The following is a 24435-nucleotide window of genomic DNA, read 5'->3' on the forward strand; positions in this document are numbered from 1 at the left end:
ACCTACAGAGTTTTCATTCCAGAGGAGCGAGTTCAGGAGAGAAAGAGGGAAAAATGATGCAGGCACTGGCTCTCCTGTTGCTGCCCCGTTTGCCCTCATCTCTCTTCTGTTTTCTTTTTCCCACTTCCACGGAGACAGAGGCAGGGACTGTAGAATATGCCTTGTCTCCTCGTCCTTCCCTCTGCACCCCAAGTCATATACACCTTAAAGGTTAACTTGAAAATCATCTCCTGAACATTTTAGATTACTATCAAAGGACCTATCCCTCTCCCTTTTTCTCAGAAATACAAATTTTTAGCCACTGCAGAAAAAAATATGTTAACTACTAAATTATTTGTAATTTCTGTCATTGGTAAATAGAATCTAAACATTAACATGCATTGCTGTCAAGAGGAGGCAACAGAGTGGTGTTCAGGAGCTTACAGAGTCCTTACAATTCTCCTCATGGAAGCAGATGGCTTGTGGGTATGGGGGGACAGTGGGGGTGACCCTACCTCTTTGTATTAATAATGGGTTGCTCCCTTTCATTCTTCCTTCCTTCCTTTCTTTTTTCTTTCTTTCCTTTCTTCCCTCTTTTATTCTTTTTCAAACTGTAAAATTTTGCCAAATATTTACTTCTGCTACTGAAAGAAAATGGGGTATCACCTTTCCTAGAAATCATTAAACATCATACATATTATTTTATGTTTCTATAACATCTATGTATCTTAGAGGTTGTCAATATAATGAGTTAATCCTTAGACAACTCCTGTGATGTCAATTTATATTTTACTTACATTTCATAGAATGTTATATGAAATAGATCAATGCTTATTGTAGACCCCCAATATTCAAGGGGAATATACTGCTGTATGCTGAGTCTTTCCCTTAAGGTAGATAAAATCTTATTGAGGAGGCAAGACTTCTCTTTTTCCATCTTTCTTTCCATCTTCTCTTTGCTGGAAATTAGGTCAAACAACTTCTTCATGCTCCATTCTTATATCTAAAAATCTCACCTTCTTCTGACTTCCCAAGAGCAGTTTATCTGTGCTTCTTTTATGAGGTAAAATGAGAACATGTATTTTACTCAGGTATGTGCAAGCAGCTTGAGGGCAGTATCTGATTCATCTTCTGCAAGCAGCTAGCACAATACTGTGCACATAAAAGGTGTCAAAGACAAGTAAAGAAATAACTCTGAGCCAATGAGTAGAATGGGGCTTGAGAAAATCCTGGAAAGAGTGATGGAATGTTGAAAGAGGCTGAGGAAGCAATTTCTTGATAAGGTTCTTAGTAAACTTCTCACCCTGTACCTGAACTAAAGATTAAACAAATTAGGAGAAAAAATAAAGCTATTTCTTTACCTTACTGGTGAAACAGAGTTGTTTACTAGGAGAAAACTTGCTCAGTTGAAGAGAAATCATCCTGAGCACCAATGCTTGTCAATGGAAACTTACCAAATACTTTAAAAACCAAATAACCTCCATAACCTGCCATGACTCTTGCTTGTCAGAGAGCAAAAAAAGGAAAGGTGTTTAAATAGTCCACACCATGACCCATCGTCTTTTTCTTTCCTACGCTATGAGGTTCCACCAAGATAGTTCTCTTCCTATCTTAATAGACTTGTCATCTCTGTCTGAAAGCAAACATGCTCTAATCAGTACATTACTATTAGGGGCATATAACTTCTAAATAAAATGTTATTACCTTTCAGAATCTTCAGACTGATTGGTGAACATTACCAGTTTCTCATCGTGTTTCTCATTTTTGTTTATGAGGCGTCCACATGGAATCTGAAAGCAAAAATATAGAGGACATGAGGCTCAGGCGTGTCTCAAGGGAAGATAACTATGTCAGTCACCAGAGGAGAAAACCACCTGTTGAGTGCATTTTTCATCAAAAGCCATGTTTTTATTCTCACGTCTTGTTTTTAGCCCTGCCAGTCATGAGAAGACAGACCACAAACTTGACGTCTGCCTAGTTTCAATCAAAGGTAAACACAGGTGTAAACACAGGCTCAGTCTTTCAGCGAAGGCAGAGTCTCATGACAGGGAGAAATTGTCCAGGAGCAAGTAAAAGAAAGCTAGACATTGCAACACATAAGGCATAAGCCGTTACAGCTGTCAGACTGACATGTTTGTAGTTCAATTAGCCACAGCCCAGGAATGAGTTCTCCAGGAGTGCCTAAGAACCCCCAAACCCTAAAAGCTCTCCTCCCAGAACACCACTCACCCCAGCTTTTTCTCCAGTAGGAGTTAGTGATTACTTTCATGATTTTCAGGATAACAAGGAAACCGGCAATGTGACAATTAAAAGAGAAGGAATTAAAAAAAGAAAAACTGTGCCTATGACACAGAATTTTTTCATTTTCATTTTTTTTCTATTTAATATTAATTGCAACTTAAGCACCAAACTGTGGACAAACATAAGACAGCATAGTTCCTTGTGGGGCGTGTAGTATAATCTTGAGATTGAAAAATTTGAAGGCTTGTGCATGTTTTAAAAAGCCAATTCCTGCAGGCACTTAACACATTTTAAATGCACCTGGAAAACCACTAATTACTGAGATCCCATTAGAAAATATAGGGAATTAGGTCTACGGGAAACATGAAGCCAACTTCTCTGAGTTTTGTGAATTTCTGTTTAATTGTAACAACCATTAAAAAAAGTTTGTTTGTTAAAATGCTCCAAGAAGGATTCATTTCAGCTATTGGCAAGCTGTCTGTACATAACATGGGTGGGTGGCTTGTTTTGTTTTGTTTTCAGCTTGTGACAGCTGTTTAAAAGTCATCTGTTACCACCATAGTAGCTAGTTACTAGATGAAAGCAAATGACTTTCAGGACTGTTGTAGGAACTGGACCACCAACAAGTACAGCTATCTTTTAATTGCGCAAAATTGCAAAGCTGTCCAGCTTCTTCATGTGGCATTTTGGAGATATGCAATTCTGCAACTTACTGCATTAAAGAGGAAAGCAATTGACATGCTACCTGATAAAGAGTGGCTTGGCAATAAGTGCCTATTTCTGAAAGATGAGGTTTTATAAACTGAATTAATAAATTAAATAATATAAATTTATAGTAAGGTTTTAAAAATGTCCTTGGTTGTTTAATTATTCCTAAAAAAAAATTTTATAAATGCTAATTTACCAGTGTATCTGCAATTACACATGGAGTCCTGGAATATCAGAACTTGAAACTTTAGAGAATATTCTAAGAATTATAACCATCATTTTACAAGAGAGGAAACAGAAATTCAGAGAGGACAAATGACTTGGCTAATTCATGGCTAATCTAGAATTAAGCGACAAGCAATTTTACTCCTAGTCTGTGATTTTCTATTGTTACATAATTGAACATTGTACAAGTGAAATTTCAAGTATGAAATAAAATGAGATTTATTTTAATACTAATATATTTTTAAAGTAATATGAAATATTTTTACATTACAAATGAAGTCTCATAAAATACATTACTTAGGCAATGGCATTGTATTATTTGAACTCTGGTATTAAATTCCCAAAATGTCATATGGAAAGGGAAATCTCTAGACTTAAAATTTTATAGTTTAAGATAGACAAGGCAACAGACAAGACAGGTATCATCTCAAAGGGATTAATTATTTTAACAAATATTGCATTTTCTTTCTGGATAGAATTTCATAGGCTGGAATTTTACATTTGTTATTATTCTATCCAAAAAATATCAACTAGTGATAATCAGAAAAGACAATATCCCAGGCATAATTATAATTTCCCATAGTTTGTTTCCAACACAATTCCTTTTCATTTCCACAGAAAGAGGTGTTTTTCTAACTGAACAGTAACAAAGGAGACAATCAGAAAAAAGACACTCAGCAACTAAAAGGGCTTCTCTTTCAAGTGGAAGCAAATAAATAAAATCAAGCTTAGCCTGAGGACACAGAGCCCTCTCAATACCAGCATCTCATTTTTGTTGTTGTTGTTGTTATTGAATCATAATTGATTATACGTATTTTTGGGATTCAACGTTGACAGGTTGATCAAATCAATATTATTAGTATGTATATTGTTACAAATTGTACTTATTTATGCCTCTTGTCTAATCTCTCCCTATCCCTTCTCTCTCCGTCCCACCACTGATAACCCTAAATTTCTCTCTCCTCCTGAAAGAGTAATGGTTACTCTGTTGATTTGTTGCCTAGATGATCTGTCCAATGCTGAGAGGTGTGTTCAGTTCCCCTAATATTATCATAAAGCAGATGTTTCTTCTGTCACTCTGGAATGGGCTGTGTGGAGAGAGATATCCTCTTTTCTTCTTTGGTCTCTGCTGGTGACTGTCCTTGCGTCAATGCACTCCAGTGGCTGGTGGACCTTCTGTGTGGTGGTTGTGACGTCTGACCACTTTTGCAGCAGCCATGGTTACTGTTGTGGCTGTGGCAGGCCACCCACACAGAGGTGATGTTTTTGGCCTGATCCTTGGTGCTGGCGGTGTGCCTGGTTGTGGGTGGGGTGTCCAGTCCCTGACTCGATGCCCTGGTTCCCCAGGTGGGGCCCCAGCACCTCATTTTTTAAAAATCTTAGACAAAATGAGCAACTTCAGAAGTCTCATAGGACTTAGCAAACATTTGCATGCCTCTCTGAACTTTATCTCTGCTAATTACATGTTGGGGTGACGTTAAACCATAAGATAAGGAATTCTGCTTAAGTTCTCTCTTCTACAATTTTTCACTGAGCAAAAAGCATAGAATCAATCCAGAGAGGAGATTATGAACTTTCTAAATTTTTATTGGCTGGTGTGGGGACCTACAAACAGACAGTAGGAAAACACCCAATATAACAAACCGGGAGACACTGCAGTCGGAACTCCCGATTTTAGTAGCACACTGCAGTTTCCTTTAACTATCCTTCATTAGTTTCTTGTATAATGTAATTCAAAACATTTTTACTTTGCTAAACAATTTGAATATTTGAAACAGATCCTAAATATAACCACCAAGTAAGATACATACACTGTGGACTTTCATAAAAGCAAATTGTATCTTAATACTAAACAGTAGAAAGATTAAAAAAAAAAAAAAAAGATGGGTACCTGACCCCTCTTAATCTTTGCCCATTCAAGATTGATTTCTCAGATATTTCATCCTGAAGTGCTTAAAATATAACTAGTCAATTTTCTACTGCTTGATTGTCGTGCACAGGGTCTGCCTGCTGTATTCTTATTTCTGTTAGATTTCAGATAAAAAGTAACAGATCTTGCCTTTCTCTCATGTCTGTGACATCTGTTCTCTGCCCTGCAGGGTCATCTGAGAAGCCATAATTTTGCTCAGATATGTTCATGTATGTGGTCCATGGGACATAGAACCTTAGTATGCTATCATTGTTACTAAGGGGAGTGACCGTAATGCATCTACTTTATTCCAGCAAAGCTGCTATGAGTTAAATATGGAAACCCCTCTTCTGAAATTATTTCTAGAAATATGGCACATATTCTTTTGGAAATTCTTAGAAAAGGCCTAAATTAACAGGTTAAAGTTTGATAAATAAGATGAAGAAAGTCAAGCTACATAATATCAGCTGACTTAAAAATATCATAGGATGAAAACTAATAGAGTTGGCTTTCTTCCCTTGTTAATAACCTGCCTTTTAAAATACATTTTCTTTGATCTACAGAAGCAGAGCAGCATAGTGGTTAAGAGCAGGCTCAGAAGTGAGACTGTCCAAGTACAATCCCTGCTCCTCTACTGACTCTGAACAGGGAGATGACGATCTTTCTGTGCCTCTGTTTCTTCTTCTGTAAGATGAGGGTAATAATAGTACCTGCCTCACAAGACGGCTATGAGGCTTAAATACAGCGATATGTGTAAAATTGGTACAGTAGTGCCTGGCATGTGGTTAGTATTCTGTAATTGTTAATGGGTGTCATTTTAATGGAGTTTTAGCAGGAAGGTGGTAAATAATTCTGGTCAGTTCACCATCTGGACTCTCAGCCATCTTGGGAGAGCTTGGTGTATGGGGGGTTGGTATAGATTATTTCTAAGACCTCTTTTGACTCTAAAATTCTATGACTCTAAGATTTCAAGTAAAGATATAGGTGCTTGCCTTCAAAGAATTCATCACTCTGTGGAGAAAATAGGATGACAGTCTTAGAGGCCAAAAACCAGGTGTTTCTTATTTTCGTATCCCCAGGGCCCAGCATGGTACCAAACTTATGGTGAGGGCCTAGTATTTTAAAAACAGAAGAATGAAGGAATGACACCTAACTGTACAGGAGAGAAGATGGTAAAATGAAAAATAGGTGGCATTGACAATTAAGACCTTAGGGATAATAGGACTCACTATAGCCAACAGTGGTTTCTCAGATATTTTTAGTGGATTATTTACATTGTTCTACTTTTGCCTTTTTTTATATCAAGATATTTGAATCCAAAAGGTTTTAAATTTTTACCTAAAGTTGTTCTATAATTTTGTTTTCCTGGAGAAGACATGTATGAACCAAACACGATTTTTGAAAACAAAGAAGATTTACAATTAAAGACCATAGAAGAAAGATGCTGGCTGACAGCATCCTCTCAAGCTAAAAGCAAACACATTTATTTGTTTCCATCATTTGACTACTTTCTCCTTTATGTTCCTCTCCTCTTCCTCTTTCTCCTCTGTTTAAGGAGTTCCTACACTGCTAAATAAGCAGCTGTTGCTTTCTGTTTAACTTAAGCAAAATATGTCCTCAATTTTTGGATGAATTTCAGTGCATCAGTGAAGTTCATGAGTTGTTTGATTGTTTAAGCAGAAGTTCACACAATCCACAGTTCCAAAATAACCCAACATTAGAGGATAAACTTACTTTGGGGAGTAAACCAAGTTTTATGAGCTTTTCACCATTCATGATGATAGCTTTTAATACACTTGGATTTCTAAAGTCAGGTTCAAGGGCTAGGGTGTGAGTATTACCGGTCATAATCAAAGTCTATAAAAATAGACTTTACAGACCTTGAGAACATCACATTAAAAACTGCCAAAGAATTCTTCTATGATGGTATAAGTTTGTTATGTTGGTCAAGTCTGTGTTATAGCATTGGAATGTGTCAAAATTGTAAGTACAATCAAAGCCTTGAAAACTTTACTTAAGACAGAAAGGACTAGAAGATGACAAGTAATTTTTATCTGTACAAGATGTTCTCTCTGGGGCATACGATTTAGACCTCATAAGACTTGCCTACAAACTCTTTTTCATTCCAGTATCTGCCTTTACTAAATTCAAAATTAAATGTTAACCAGGTTCAATATATTTAGGATGGAATGTCCTCAGTAAGTACTAAACCATCATGAAAATTATTATCCTTATATCTATACATGAAAATAATAGTGAAGATTCTATAAGATATGCTGAAAAATGTACATATACATATATATGTACATTCCCACACATATATAAAAGCACTTATATTGATTTTTTTAGAAATTAAATTTTGGCATTTAAGAATACATAAAATCCTTTCATACTGATCACATAAGAGACCTACAGGTAGTCAGTGAATCAAAAAAATTGATTAAAACTAAGACCCATTAAAGAATAATATATTAATGTCATATTAATTCAGTGTAATTTAAAATATGTAAGTGCACATAATACTCAAGCCCTCTTTTTTAAAGTACAGATCTACTGATGCTTCTCCACGTGGGCTTTCTGGCCCACAATGAATTCTCTGTGAATTCTAGTTTTAGTTTCTATGCAAGGGAATAAGAATTTTAAGCACCTACGAAACAGTCTGAAAACAAAATGCTTTTAAATTTTTATGAAATTTTCCCAATCTTTTGTATTTGCTTCATCCACATCCAATTTAAATTTAGTAACCCATATTTATTGGATCATTCCAAGGCTCTCAAATTAGCTTATAAAGAAACAACAATTCTTTTACCTTTTTGTACTCATGTGTCATCAGCTTACATAAATTTTGTTTAAATTATGTGATTTCAAAAAAAAGTAAAAAGTAAAATTGTCATCAGTAGCTTGGCGGAACGAACAAAGCTGACCCTTGGTAAACGTACCACTTGACTTTTACTGGTGGAAACAAATGAATGTCCTTAGCTGTGAGCATTTAGCACGCTTTGAGTGCCACTCTGTATGTTTCACAGAGGGAATGGACAGATGGTGAATCATGCTGTGAGCTGGTTGAGTGGAGGTTGAAAAAAGAGCAGTCGTTTCTGTCAAGAGTGGGAAAATGCCTGCAGAGTCAGGAACTAGCATGAATTAGTGACAATAGGTGGTGGTAGGGACTGTGGTAAACCAGTGAATGAATGTCCTGCCTGAGAGCATTAAAATTTAATGTTTAGAAAGAGCAATGTGAACAAATAAAACACAATGTTCTTTAAAAAATTCCTTTTTACTTTTAGCAGCCTTCATGAAAATTCCTTTTCCATGTTTTTTTGTAATTTCCAAGGCATACGATATTTGTCGCCAGTCTGTAGGTGGTAATGAGAAACTTTTTTAAGATCCTTGCTATTATCAGTAAGAAAAAGTGTGAAGAAAAAAAGCCCTAGATTAGAAATCATATTATTTTCTCTTTTTACCTATTTGTTGCTAGTCTGATTCTTAAATGCACTAGGTGTGTGATCTTGAGCATGCCAATTTCTGAGTGTTAGTCTTCTTCTGAAGAATCTAGGCCTTATTAGATCATTTTTGGTACTCCTTGAAGTCTAAAAGTCTGTGACTATTACTGGCAAATATATAGTGTCAGCATTGGGGACTGTAGTGTGATCACTACTGGGTTAATGCTTAAGGCAGGAGAGCAATACAGAAGCTGTTTGTTCTCCATGTTTCGTTCTCTTTAAAGCAGAATTAAGTGATTTGCATAAAACTGAAGAATGAATTGGGGAGCTAAATGGTCAAACGAACTTTTATTTGTGCTTCGTGTTTTATTATGTTGGCTGATGAGAAATAATCTCAAGCATCTTATAGGTTCTCTCCAGTGCTCTCAAACCACTGACAACACCATTAATTTTTGCCTGGACCATTATGGTAAAGTCCTAACTGGTCTGCCCCTTCCCGTTCATGCTCCGTTTAATCTGCTCTCCATGTTGAAGCCATAATGCTCTTCTCAAAACATATATTTGATCTTGTCATTACCCCTCTTCCCACCCCCACAAAAAAACACCTTTGTGGTTTTCCATTACAGCACAAAAGTCCTTAACATAGCTAAAGGGCTCAGCATTTCTCAGATGGGCCACTACTGAGTAGGATGTGATGGTTCTTTGCTGTGTGGGAACTTTCCTGGTATTTCAAATGCTTGACATCTCTGGCCCCCAATCATTATGATGACTGAAAATGCTCCTCTGTCCCCCACTGACCCAGAAGCAACTTCCAACCTCTTTTTTCCCATCACCCTCCAGACACCGTTAGCCTTTTTCTCAGTTCCTTGAAGGTGCCATGCTCCCTCCAGCCACAACCTTGGAACTTGAGGGAGTTGTTCTTCCCTCAAAAATAAATCTTTTTTATTTGGTTTAATTCCCAGGACTGCCACATAATGGCACTGTGGCCTTTAACAAATTGCTTCATCTCTCAGTTTTCCCATCTGTAAAGTAGGGATAGGGTAACATTAGCTCAGGTCATTGCATGTGATTAAAGGAGGAAAAAAAATAAATAAATAAAAATAAATCTTTTTTGACTACTGTATTATATAAATTCCTTTAATATATACTCTTACAACTGTATGCACCTCCCTGTGGTAGCACTTATTGTAATTGTAATTTCACTATTTTCATTAGATGTGGGACTATTTGCTCCAGGCTATTCTTCTCTAGACTGTAAATTCTGTGTGACTGTGTCATTTTGTTCACAATCAAATCCCCAGTACCTAGTACAGTGCCTGGAATATGTTAAATGCCTCATAAACATAGAATGAATGAATTGAAGAATACTAATTGTGCCAGCAGTGAGTCTGCATAGAACTGTGACATTTTCAATACAAAATCTTGAATGTTTTTCTAATAATGTTTTCACCATTTAGTTCAGTCTAAATCACTCTTTATACATAGAATAACCAGGTTGCATGTTCAAAAAGCCTTATTCCTAGAGCTCCCTATCAGTCATTGCATCTTCACAAAAATTTATTTTTAATTTTTTTTAATGGGTTAATAGAAGGTGTTTTTTTGTTTGTTTGTTTGTTTGTTTTTTGTGCTTTTTGGCAGCTAGCTGGTATGGGGATCCAAACCTATGACCTGGGGTTATAAGATAAAGGAATCCACTTAGCTTACAAACAGGAAAAATAAAGCACATCAGGTGACTATAAAACTAACCTAAATTTATAACTACAGAGCTAAGATACCATTAAAATATTTCATGTAATTTTATGCAAAATTAGGCAAATACTCAAAGTTTTTAAGAATATGATAATGCCATTCAAAAAATAAAGCGTATTTTCTATGTTTTCATTCATTTATTTTCTTTAGCAAATAAGATTTCTGTACCTGACAAGTAGAAGGACCTTTAATTGCAGTATGGTAGTATGGAAGAACTCGGAAGAGAGGAAAATCACAATCCACTGTCATTTACAGTAATGACTCAAGGGGAATTGAGAACAAGAAAGAGATTTTTGGTTATACATAAATTGACTAAATTGAAAGAAAGAAATACCCAACAGAGGTAAAGAGCTTTTTTTTCTTTTTTTTCCATTTCATATTTCTGAGAAAGGTGTCAAATCAGGGGACTTTTATCACCTATTTCCTTCTAAGAAGTCTTTTGTTTTATAGCAATAAAGCTTTTTTGCCACCACAGTTTCTCTCTAGCTCAATCACATCAGGCCACCTGTGTTTCTTCTATATGCAAAACTGACTTTCAGGGAATGAAATTGGAAAAGTTCTTGAACCAAGAGTCAGGAGACCAAGAACCTGTTTGCCATCAGGGCTGTCACTGAGTTTGCTAATATCATCTGGATAAGCCAATGATGTGTTTATTGCTATCTTTGAAATGAGAAGAGCTTGGACATTATAGAGGCCAAGAGTCCTTCCAATATTTAAGTGCTATGAAAATTGATCATTCCAGAATTATTGCTATATTGCTCTTGATGCATGTGTCTTAAAAGCTTAGTAAAATGTTGCCAATTTTTTATTCTATGACGAGGATCTTGTCTATAGAATGGTCCCTCATTCTGCAGCAGAATAAGCATGTTCTTATTCTGGGTCTTTACTCAGTTCAAATTTTTGGAAAATATTCTTGTATCATGTATTTCTGCTGAAGAGTTCCATTGAAGTCCCTCAAATTGCAAAATTTGCCTTTTTAAACATGTGTATTGGAAGGATGATTGAATTTAGAGTCAAAAGATGTGAATCCCAAACTTTCTCTTATGCCCAACAGGCCACGTGACTTTTGGCATATTATTTCAGCACTCTGAGCCTCAATGTCCTTATCCATGAAGTAAGGAAAATACTTCCCTTCTTCAAAGAGAAGAAGATAACCATTAAACAAGATACTGCATCTGAAAGCAACTTCCAGTTCACCTGCACTACAAGATGATTTGTCTACTGTTGCCTGACAAATAGTAAGTTCTAAATAAATGTGGTGGAATCTAAATCTCTAATATTCACAACTCACTGGAAAGACTAGGGGAATTGATTTTTCTAGGACATGAATATTATCATGTATGTTATTACTTATGAATATTGACTACTCTGCTGAAAATCATGAGAATATGGGATTAAGAATGTTTATGTGAATGTGCTTCAGGTCAGACTTGTAATGAATCGCTTTCATATCCATTACTGGTGAGTCAGCCTTGGCCCCAGCCTTAGCCTCCTGCTACAGTTCCGATTCATCCAGATATATTCTCACCCACTTGCAAGGGTATTAAAGGTCAGCCTGAGTCAATTTATCAGGAATTTTTGTGTACTAGGATTTGTTTACAAGTAATAAATTTGGTTTTATTATTATATATTAAATTGTAGTTCATCTTAGCAAATAATTACCAAATTGAAAGTTAGTCTTGCACAACAATAATTCAAACTTTAATGCTGGAGTAGCTCTAATTATTTTATGAAGGATAGTTGAAAGATGGTGGGGAATACAAGGCTCCACAGAAACTAGAAAAAAAAGTGAGTACCTTGAGACCACACCTATGTATCATCATTGCCTTATTAGAGGCGGAACGTGAGGAGTAGCCAAAGCTGTGAGGTCCTTGAACACCTTTCCTAGCTCTCCCATCCATCCAGCCCAGTAGGTATCTGTATAATTGTGATACTTTTTTTTCTTACTCCTGTCACTAAACAGATCATAAGCAGCTGTAAGGAGAGAGGATAGTTTATTCTGACCTGCACCAAGTTTTTAGTGAGAGAAGCCGTATAAGAGACAATATATTCAAAAAATAATCATGTGTCATCATTATTATTAAGATCAATCAAATATGCTAAACCTATGTACCTGGGGCTACGCAGAAATTGCCTTGTAATTTTTATATCCAGGTGATTATCACCAGATTAACAAACGTAAATATAATAAACTATCCTGTCTCAATTCTTCAAATGAAAGTAAATGTCTCTTCAACTGTGATCGTGAATAAGACTGAGCTTGGCTCTGTGATTTTAATGAATGCTCTCTGCTCATCACGAAAAGTTGAGATGAGACTTGATTCCTTGGCACTGGATTTCAGATACAGAATCCATCTTTCGGCTATTACGTGTGAAATTCAAAATCCTCTTAGACGAATTATATTTTAACGTTAACATTTATGGTTTTATTTTTTGATGTTTTCCTTGTTTTAAAACAAGCAGCAGAAAACTCTCCAAGCAGACATTTGTCTTATTATTTTGACCCATATTTAGGCGGGATTAAATTTGTCTGTATTAAACACTTTAAAGTTGATAATCTTTCCACTCATTTTTCTCAATTAAGTGATATTAAGTGTTTCTTTTCATTATTAATGAAATTTGATTGTTTTGATATTGTTTCTATATTTTATGTTTCTCTCTACAAGAAAGGTTAAAAAGGGATACTCATTTCTATTTGAGCAGAACAATGTTTCTCTCATTTTAATATCTACAGTTCGCTTGACTTTTAAATTTAAAAAAATGCAAGTTATCTTCCCAGAAGACTTATGAACATCTTTCCAAGTTTGTAAAAAATGAAAATGTGTTCTCTAAGACAGAAAAAAAGGGGATACAGCAACAAACTGAAGAGAATACTAAATACAGTGTGTAAGTGCACAATCTACCTGAGAGACATCTGTCTATAACCTATTCTACTCACCTATATTTATTCAACATCAAGAGGAAACATTTCACCACATTCGCAATTGACAATATAATTTAAAGCTGTGAAAGGGGTCAAATGTATTTTACCAATTAAAATGTATTTTATTAATTACTCTGCTTACTACTACATTACAGACTATGTTCTTTCTTCTTGCAGAATTTACACAGGTCATATTAGTAAAGACAGAAAATGATCAACTTTAATTACTTACCACAATAATCTATTAACTGTGTACTAACTGCCTCGCTGTGACTGTTTCTGTCATCCAAGATTTTTTACATTCTTAGATCAATCAAGGGTTCTATTTGTTTGTACTGTGTTTTGCAACCACTAGAATAATTTTCCGCCATGTGATGTCTTTTATTTTTAAAACCACGAGGATATTTAATCTTGGTAGCATTTTCAAATAAAATTAATTTTTTATTCCTGCTCTGTGCAATTTCAATAGAAAGACATTTTTAATTCTTGCTTCTTTATGCAAGACTTGAGGACATAAGGATGACAAGTGATTTTCTTTTATTCTAAGGCCTTTATCCTTAATGAAACAAATAGTTGTAAGATCCAAACTGTCACAACTCCAAACAGATGGGAGAACAACCGTGACTAATAAGGTTTTCTCTTAGAATTCTTCATTATTCAATTTTAATGAGAATGTGATCTTTAGAAATTAACAGTTAATGAGCTGAAGAGTAAAGCATTAAAGAGCAATTTTTAAAAGTTAACAGTTAAAATGAGGACTAAGATTTTCTCCTCAGCAGGAAGTATTCAGTTAACAAAAAACTTAGTAAGCACTTCACCTTAACCTCTGTGCACCTGCCCCCCCCACTCCCACCTGATTAAAGAGGCCCACAGGACTTTCAAGGAATCAGGGACATTGGCTGATTAAGTATATGGGAACTTTGCCTGTCTCTTCTACATTGTTCCACAGGTCTCTTTGACAGATATGTGTTTTAGGTTCCTTTACCTGGAGGAACTGAGTTTAACGTTGAGTTTCCTATGTTTAAAAATTATTATTTCTTCCTCACTCATGCCTTATTAATTTCATTAAAATTGGGAAATTGATCAGTGGCTGCAAATTTCGATGGAAAAGTTGTACTGGAAGCCAATGATATACAAATTAAATGTATACTTGTGGGAGAGAGAGAGCAGGGGCAAGGTGAGGGGGAGACAGAGACAGAGACACAGAGAGAGGTAGAGACAAAGTGAAAAGGAAAGGAGAAAATGAGGAGGTATATTTTCTCTCATTTTCTGAACTTTAAAAATATACTACAATTCTGATTTTTAAAAAAAGAGCCTCAAAAAATTCAGGAGACTATATCTAAAAATAGTTTGTTAACATTGACTCATTCCACACGTGTTTACTTCTTGCCCATTCTGTTAAGGCCCTGTGCAGGCCTTACATTGTGGCAACAGGTCTGTGGATGCCATTTCACTTTAAGAACACCCTCGGAGCTTCTGCAACAGTGTGTTACCTGAAGTTCCCAAGAGTGAAGTTCCTCATCATTGTGCAGCCCATTGTGTGGCTAAACCAGAAACTTAATGTTCCTAGATTAATAAAACATCATCACTATGCCCATAGGCATCTAGTCTACCTTTGTCCACTGCAGAATTTTAAGGTTAACCTTTCTAGGCAGACAATTTGACCATTTACACTGAAATTATTCCTAGCGAAGTTTATTTTCCAATCTCCTGTGGAAAATTGGACTATTTATATAAAAAAGTCCAGTAACTTTTGTTAGAAATGCATTCTTTCAGAATTTTTTTTATGCTCCCCATTAACATGATGATATAGTACCACGAAGAATATAATGAAAACTACCCCTGGCACTGGAACACATTGAATGGATGCTTGTATTAATTATGCTTAATCAAGATTAAGCTCTGTAATTTCCTAAGAGGACAGCCATAAGCAAAATTACTCATATGAATTGTTAAAGTTAGCTAATATTTACAGAATTTCTAGAAATAATGAAGCAAATAAAATAACATTCATATAGTTAAACATGTTATCTTAAAACCTTATTTCTCATGTGGACAAAGGGGCTAACCGGTAAAAGCTCTAAAATAAAAATTTTAAAAGAAAACATCACACATTATTACATTTATGACAATTTCTATCCCATCTCCCACCTGGAACATATGAAACCATACCTTAATTGCTAATATTACAAATTCAAAATCAATCACACGTGCCTTTTGAATACGAGAACTTTAGGCATTTTAAAAAGAAATTAAGGTTCAGCGAACTCTGGTAAGTAAGCAAAATGAAAGTAAAGGCACAAGGCATCATGTTACTCACCATGTTCTGTACTGAAAGTCCCTCTCAGATCTAGGTAAGTGTACTGCAAGGTCTAGTACGGAGACCTTGTCTTTATGGACTCTTTGAATCAAACAGTAACTAAGTGGCTTAAGTAGAAACATGTATTTTGAAAGGTTAATCCACCCATACACAGGGAAACCCCTTTTTTAAGAAAGTCACTCTGCTGCCAAGAGGCTATTAATATTCACCTCGCTGATACAAATACAACCTACAGATAAAAGATTCACGACCTATGTGAAAATACCACAGAGGATTCCCTCTTAGTCTCTATGTTGTAATGGAAACACAAGAAAACAATATACCTCTTCAGGCAATCGGGGGTACTACAGGAAATCCACCTGCCCACTTAATGGAAAAGTTATATCAGCTTAATAGGGCCACAACACATAAACATAAATTTAGAATTAGTATAATTTACTGTAAAGACCACATAGGTCACACACTCATTTCTAGGAATGTTCCTCTGTTTCATCTTCCTATTTCTTTCCCTGAGAGAGCTAGCACCCAGGTTAACATTTAAAGTCACCTTTTAAATAATTTAGAAATCAGCCCGTCACCTTTTAAAAAAGGAGTTGCTGAGTGGTTTTCTTACTTAGATGGGAAATGATATTGAGTCTCCATGCTGCTTCACTAGTGTTATAGGATTAGGAATTATGTATATTTTTCTTAAACTAGAAAATAGTCTGCATAATCATTAACAATGACACACCTCTCCAAAGTAATAAAGAAATGTGTACCAGTTCAGGAATGAAATGTTTGCTGACAAAGTACCCAGTAATAATTATTATGGGTTATTTACACCATTTGTTTATATTGTAGTATTCATTTTTCAGGTAGGCATAAAATGGCAAAAAGCATATTGGCAATATGCTGGAGGAGACAGATTGTGTCAAAGTTTGACTGTTATGCTACACGTGAGCTCCTATCACAGCGGGCACTGTTACTTCAGAGAAGTAGATTGACACTGTGAGTTAATGATGACCCCACTACTATAATTCCATTTTTACAAACATGCTTTGTAAAGTCAATGAATCACAAAGGGAAGTTCCCAATTATCTTTTTTACTACAAAATATTATAAATATCAATCCTGGGTGGTGAAGTCAAGAAGGTGTTATATTTTTCTTTATGCTTTTCTGTATTTTTTAAAAATTCGAAAAGAAAAAGTAGTCCATAATACAAGGTAGCTTGCACATGCAATCATTCTAAAAAAAAATAATAATAATAAAATAAAAAAAGTAAAATAAAATAAAACAGAACCTAGGAAGTAAGCAGTCTGTCCTTAGCATGAGTTAATAAAGTAAACACATTTGATATGAAAATACCATTGTTTCAAGATCTCCTGAAGTATTTTGAATATGTCTTTAAAAAAATCTTTTGAATTAACACAAAATGATATTTACCCTTTTTTCTCCCATGTGAGAAAAATAATTAATGTTTCACAAGGATGTGCCATTTTAGTGTGATGTCAAAAGAACAAGGAGAAATTCATCAGCCAACAGCAAGAAGGTTGAAAGTTAAGCTGTTCTTACAAACTGGAATCTTCTGATCTAACTCATGTCTTTATTTTCTGAAAGTACTTTTAAAGTTACAGAGTGCTATGCAAATGCAGAATGTGACTGCTATTATTAAAACGCTGAAGTGTTCCCAAAGTGTGTCAAAGACCATCTTGTTTCAAGCCATGTGCCTCTCTATTTGATAATCACATAAATTAAAGGGTGTGGGGAAAGCACAGAAGCATATTTCAGAGTCTGCTGATCCAAGCAGGAAGGATATTTGCATTAAAAACAATGGGATAGATGGTGGGGAAAGTGATGCTAGTCAATGGATAATGGGACAAGACACCATTTTTATTTACTTCATGGAAATGTTATAGGGGAGGGAAAGAGTCTATGAAAAGGACAAACTTTGTTATCACTACTTCCTACCATTCCAACTGTAAAAGAGAAACTGGACCCTCTAGAATGTCACCATGAAATAAAAGCATTACTGGTCCGTGCAGCGCTGTATTGCTTCTTGTGTACATCTAAGTCACTTAATACCAACTGTAAGCAAAAGCTGGCTATCTGCCAACTAAATAATTTTTACTGTTCACAAAAGAGCATTTTGTTTAGTGATTCACCTTCAGGGAAAAATAGGGAAATAAGTTAGAAAAAAATTAATAAAACTTGAAAACCAGTGCCTCAAAGTGATTGATCCAAAATTAGTTTCACATGTCTTAATGGGTGCAAGTGTCTGAACGAAAAGGAGAAAAAGGACAAAATGAGACTAGAGAAGAAAGACAAACCTTTCAAGTTGAGTTTGGGAAAAAGAAAGCAGTCTTCATTTATTCAGCAAGAGTATTAAAGAGTCTAACATAAGGTAGCTTCCAAGCTTTAGGCTTGGGAACGGGCAAACCCAACCTGTCTCTAAGGATGAGTTGAGTGCGTCACTCAGTAATAAGCTCCTGTGGACTCTGTGTGTCTCACGTGTAGGAGGTCTGCGGGTGTCCTGGGAAGAGGGACCACGCTTCCACATGCTTGCTCTCTGGTGAGAGGCCAGGCACTCTCTCACTCTGCCACACACTGAGGCTCCTTTCCCTTTTAGCCTCCCAACATACAGATTCCAAATCATGGTTAAGAAATGGAAGTCGAGTGAAAAGCAAGAATGTAGTTAACACAGGGAGGAATTTACTTTCAAGGACTTCACCATCATAAGGTTTTCTTAAAAAGTGTGGTAAAGACAATCCAGCAATGTTTGTCCTAATCACGTGCAGTTTCCTCAGGACTTGTTCAGATTAGATTCTGTCTGTTAGGTGTGAGCTTTCTGTGGATCAGGGACATTTGAAGTCCCTCCAGAGTCTTTCAAGAGGGAGGTCAAGGCCTCTTGTTAAACTTCGGTTCTCATGGCTTTGATGAGAGATCCAAACCAGAGAGTATATTCCCATTATGACTTCAGAACATCACCTGTAATACTACTTAAAGGACAAAGATGGTTGTGCCAGGAGCCTCAGCTAACCTGGATATCAAACTAGAAATGCTTGTGCTTGACTATCACCTAGCCCAGATTATTAGGAACAAACCTTTGTGTTAATTTGGGCTTTCTGCTTCATAAAAAAGAATGGCATTTTTTCCTTCAAGAGCTGAACTTCCATAACGACTAGATGTCTAGCTGACTTCAATATTTGAAGACTATCGTAAAGAAATGGGTGGTTCAATGCATTTTGGGGGAGGTCTCCCCCATTACCATATGTGTGTGCTTTGTTCTTTTTAAAACTTCTGTAGACATAGCAAAAGGCTAAACAGCACGTGATTCAAAACACTAAAATATCACAGTTCTGCTTGTTCCTAAGGAATGGAACTAACTTTTGTTTTGCAAAATTCTGCCAAAAGGAGGATATATCATGCAAACAATCGGGACAGAGGATGGACATAAATCTCCTCTCTACAGAGGATGAAAGGGTGGAGATGAATCACGAATGTAGATAAATCAGAAATGCAGCTGTTTGGGACCAAAGTCCAGTTATCACTGCAAGCCAGGCCCAAAGGATGTGATGAACTTTAAAAGGCGATGTCAGGTGCTGACAGAGTCAAGTCCCGGGAGAACTCTGACGCTCAGTGTCTTTGATTTCTACCCTCACCATAACTGTATCCTTTCCTGTTTTCAATACATATGCATATACTTTCTCATCCAATTTCAGAAACCATACCTGTTTTCAACATTAAATTTGCCTTTGATCACTCCTGTATTATAGAGATTACCACCCAAAGAGCATTAATTCAGAAACCAGGCATTTTGGACCAAATTCTGTAAGATCAACATTGAATAATTTAAAGACATCCATGTGAAAATGGAGATCAGTTATAGAAGCTCTACACATCCTACTTGAAGGGATATTTTTCTTATAGCAGTTTCTTGTTTTCTATTGAAAACCTAAAATGGAAAAATAACTTCTGATGTTAAGCTGTGATTTCCACCTTCTATTACCCTCATTTACAGTCAGTTGTTTTCATGTGATCTTTAGATCTTACCTCCAACTCTATAGTGTTGTGAGGTTCATGAGCTCAGGAACAGACAGGAACTTTAGAACTACAAAAACAGTTACTAAAAGGATTAAGTTTATGGATATTTTAAGGTAAAGTCATTTACTAAGCTGAAGTTTGGGAGGGGTCCTCGCTGTTTTATACCAAAGGACTCAGAAGATTACATAACAAATGTAAAATTTTGCCTCCAGCACTTTGAAACTCACAAATAATTTTCAAGCTCGTATGGGAAGTTATTTTATATATGAAGGAGAGAATTCTGTTTATAAAAGATTAAATTAAACAGATATTAAATCTGCTTAATTTAAACTAATGCATTAGTCTCCAGTGGCATTTGTTGTAGCAACTTCATTACATATCAGATGTGCTTAACTTCTGGAAGTTTCAGTTCTTTTATTTAAAAATGAGATTGAGGTAGATTATGCTTAGAAATTCCTTCCAAGTTGGAGTCTAAAATGGCAAATGACACATTTCCATTTTGACTGATTTTTTTTTTTTTTTTTTTTGAAGATGACCGGTCAGGAGATCTTAACCCTTGACTTGCTTTTGTCAGCACCACGCTCTCCCAAGTGAGCCAACCGGCCATCCCTATATAGGGATCTGAACCTGTGGCCTTGGGGTTATCAGCACCACACTCTCCCAAGTGAGCCATGGACCGGCCCCCCATTTTGACTGGTTTTATGGTATGAAATCAATAGTCTTTTTCAGGTCAATAGTCTTTTAAGGTTAATAGTCTTTTTCAGGAATGAAATGTTTGCTGAAACATTCTTTGTATAGTTGGGAAAAAATATCCCCAAAATGTGACTCTCAGGTTGTTCTGCAGCATGTCTACTCTGAGTTAATTCTACTCATGAAAAGTTATTAACTATTTCAGATATTTAGCCAAAGTATTAAAGACCTAGAAGAGTTAGACTGCCAGACAATTAAAAATTTATATAGCTGGATGCCTAATTTACTTCCAATCAGTAACTAAGCCTTAGGAAAAACTGTCACATCATATAGTACACTGTGCTGTAAAAACATCTGACAGTAAGAGGAAGTGCTTCACTATTAAGAAAATTTTCTCTATTTTACAAAGATCCTAGAGTTTCAGAAAGTCAAAGATAGCCAAAGACCCAAAATAATAATTTTTTAAAAATGCTTAAATCACACATGTCAAACACAGGAGTTCCGAAAAATTCAAGCAGTATAGAGCTATATTATACAGAAAGAAAAATATTGGAGAATCAACTTGTGATATTAGGCTGAGATTTCCAAAGATGACAATTTTCAGAAAATCTGGTGCAGTTTCCTCCCATTTTTTTCCTTCTCAAATACATAACTGGCATTGTACCAGGCATAATATTTTTGTTACTGAATAAAGTTAACAAGCATTACTTTTGGCAGTAATATATCTAATTGTGTGAAACTAAGAATACTTTGTGCAATCTGGTAAATTATAATCTCTCTTGTATCTACTACATGGAGAGAAAAAATTAAAAAATGTCATAAATTCAAGAGGCTTTCATAATTCTCTCTGGTTTTTAAAATTGTAAATACAAAAAGTGTGTGATATAAAGAATAAACACATATGGACAGAGTTGACTGCTGAAATAAAGTCTACAATTGTATATCTTGTATAATTTAATAACTCAGCCAGTAATTAGCATAGCTAGGATTCAAAACCCAGTTTGTGAGTTTCAGATGCCCATACTTTTCCCACCATACCCTACAGTGATTATCATGATGGTTATACAAATAAACCAAGAATTTCTCAAAGTAGTTGGGATGAGAGGTAGATCTGAAGTTAGACTTAAAAGATTTCACAGTTTTGGATCTTCCTCTGCCCATTCATTTCTTCATTTTCTTCAATTCCTTCTGCTCTACCACTCCTCTTGAATATATCCAGGCCCCAGGTGGGCCAAAGTGGTGTGGTGTCTCAGTCAAAGAAATAAAGCCCAGTCCCCTGAGGATGTATAGAACCCAACCTTCCATGGGTTACATCATTTACCTGAAAGGACCTCCCCAAAATGTAGTAATTTTCTCTCTGTGACTGCAATTCTCATAATAAATGATCATGAAATATTTCTAGTGAAACCCTCTTGAAATCTATGTCATCTTCTGTAATGAGGAAGTCAATGTTCATTTTGCTCCCCAGAGTCCTTCTGTTCATAATCTCCTTCCTCCCTGGTCAATGTCACTGCTCTCAGGAGCCTCTGCCAGATTCAGCTGGGCAGTGCCTGTGTGATATCTTTTCATTCCTAGGATTTGGAAAGGAAGTGTGCTGTAGGGTTGTGACCACAGGTAATGTGAAAAGAAGTATTTGTTTATCTAGAAAGCATTGTCTCACAGTTACAAGTTTCCAGTACATGTCCCCTCCCAATACAGCCAAAGCAAATGTGGGGTTATGTCCAAACCTCAATGTTAGATGCATTTAGGAGATAATCTTTTTTTTTCTTTATAACTTTTTGTTGATGCATAACATACAGAAATAGTGCATGTAAGTTTTCAGCTTGATAATTTTTAAAAAATGAAACATACCTGTGTAATTGGCACCAAGATCAAAAAGCAGAACATTACCAAGGAGAAAGTCTTTTCATTGCCTATCCATGGCAGGGATTGTGAATTGCCAGGGGTAAGTAGCCCTCCCATTTCTGACATCTCATCCAAATGAAGACAAATTAATGAATGTAGCCAAATCCAGGCTGACCAGAGGATGTGGAGTTAGAGAGTAAATTATGGGTGAGGTATTGGGGAACTGTGTCTTTCCACCATTGAGTTCTTGTTCGTTGGGTCTGACTTCAGAAGCTATGGCAAACTTACATTATTTCCAGCTCTCAAAGTCTACTGCATTTTCTAGAATTGTATCTCCTTCATTGTCCTGCTCCTAGAGAACCACTAGAGATTTATCTTTTCCTACTTCATCCCAGTGTGGGAATATCAAGATTTTTCAGCCTTCCTTGGCTATGAATATGTTCCACTTGGACCTGGACTGTTTCTCTTTCTTCAAGCGTCTTTCTATCAGTTCTCCCGATTGATATGTGTGATTGCCTTTCAAAATTCGACAGGAAGCCATGTGAATCCTCATCACTGTCTACTCTGGGTCACTTGTTTTTGGGCAGTGAGGCCATTCTACATGGTTTGCATGTGTCTGAATTCATTAACCACCCCAGAGTTGGGTCCTGGAATCTCTTTTTTGGCTGTTGGTTTTCTCAGACTCTGAGGCTTCTAACCCATCGGGGTCACTGGTATATTCTAACAAGACTCAAAGTTTCTTCCTTAGGCTCTTAGAGAAATGTTCTCTGTGAATTCTGCAGTTTATGGTAAAAATATTTTACTCCTATTGTTCAAAAGCTTGCTTGATTGCACAGTAATAGCTGCCTCCATAAGGAAGCTGGGCTCTATCAGTGAAGTAGAGCAGTAAGTGTATAATCATCAAAACAAGAATGATACCAATCTAAATATTTTTCATGTCTTTAGAAATTTAATGCTTCACAAGTGTTGCGTGAAAAGTGATGACAGGTTCACAACTTCATAAGAGAGATTTTGAGTTTTTCTTAGAAACAACACAATATCGTGTAAGTTTAGTTCTCTACTTGAAATAGCCAATTTTCAACCATGCATTCTCCCTAAAATTGTGATTCAGATTTCAATTACCTTTTATTAATATTTCATCGGTAACTGACAGTTACCGGTTCTAAAAAAAAGAAGGCAGATGGAAAAAGCCTGGGCCCCAAAAAGGTGCAAATTTTCTTCCTGAGTATTTTATTGGACAAAGCAAGTTACAAGGGAAGTCCAGACCCAAGGAGTAGAGGAATAGACTCTATCTCTTGATGAGAGAAGCAATGTGACTTCTCAGTTCTTCCATCAAGAAAAGACACACATTCCCAGGTGCCTCTCCCACTCCTACTCTGCCCCTAGTTAAAGCCTGTCAACTCTCAAATGCATAATTGTCTACCTTGACCAGCTCCTGTGAGCCCTGTAGAGACCCAGAATTGCCTTTCTGAGCCCAGCCCAAACTGGCAGTCCATGGAATTGTGAGCTAAGTAATTGCTTGTTTCACCACATCACTACATTTTAGGGTGATTTGCTACACAGCAAAAACCAATAGACTGCCCCATCAAATACTAAAAAATGTACTATTAAACCTTAAGATTTAATTCTAGTTTTGTTTTTGTCTTTTGAAAAACTTTTAAGGGTGTCTGATGTACAGTCCCCAGACCCACTTCTAAGAAAAACAAACAAAATAATACAGACAATTCCCTGTTGTTTGTCCTGTAATTTCTGAAGCAGAGCTGGAGACCTTCTTGCCTCCGTCTGAAACCATCCTCAAAATTCTGCCTAGCACCTTGCCTGCCCCAGTGTGTCTCTGGAAAAGCCGTGCTACGCTGCTTCTCTGAGGGAGTGACTCTGTGTCCTGCCCGTTCTGGGGCAGCCAGATGACCCAGCAGCTGCATGTCCTCTGGTCCTTCGCTCATAGAGACAGTGGAGGGTGGCCAGTGCTCCTTGGAAAGCTGGACTCTTTTCTTGCTCTGATTGCTTTTGTTCCAGGGAAAACTCCTCATGATCTTCCAAAGATACATCTCCACCTTGTCACCTAAGCAAAACCCTCTGGGGATAGTAAGTGGAAGTAAAAGAGCCATAGAGTCTATGAATCATTCACACCTTCACACAGGGTACTGTATATACCTTCTTCTGGACATATATCGCCAACATCACCCCCAAAATACGCACCCAAACTAGAGTTCAAGTAGGGACAAAACAAAGTGAAATGAAACTTAGAGCAACAAAGTTTACAGTTAGAAGATAACTTTTTATAAATATATATAACTTCCTCAAGTTAGCTAGTAGTTCCGAAACAAGAGAAATCAGAAAGCAACTGTTGTTCTAGTAGTTACTAGAACCTTAATGTGTTATGTC

At 36.3% G+C, this 24435-nt stretch overlaps 1 protein-coding gene across 1 annotated transcript in view; it reads right to left on the reverse strand.

The window, feature by feature from the left end:
• The window catches only part of TNIP3 (TNFAIP3 interacting protein 3), a 115837-nt gene extending 91739 nt beyond the window's left edge, over nt 1-24098 (reverse strand). The window contains exons 1-2 of the mRNA XM_063107475.1: nt 23769-24098; nt 1684-1769 (exon numbers count right to left, since the gene is read on the reverse strand). Of these exons, the coding sequence (XP_062963545.1) occupies nt 1684-1769; nt 23769-24098 (416 nt within the window). The remainder of the gene's footprint in view (nt 1-1683; nt 1770-23768) is intronic.
• Between the last annotated feature and the right edge of the window lie 337 nt (nt 24099-24435).

This window comes from Cynocephalus volans, chromosome 9, assembly GCF_027409185.1.
Source record: "Cynocephalus volans isolate mCynVol1 chromosome 9, mCynVol1.pri, whole genome shotgun sequence".
Classification (NCBI taxonomy): Eukaryota; Metazoa; Chordata; class Mammalia; order Dermoptera; family Cynocephalidae; genus Cynocephalus; species Cynocephalus volans.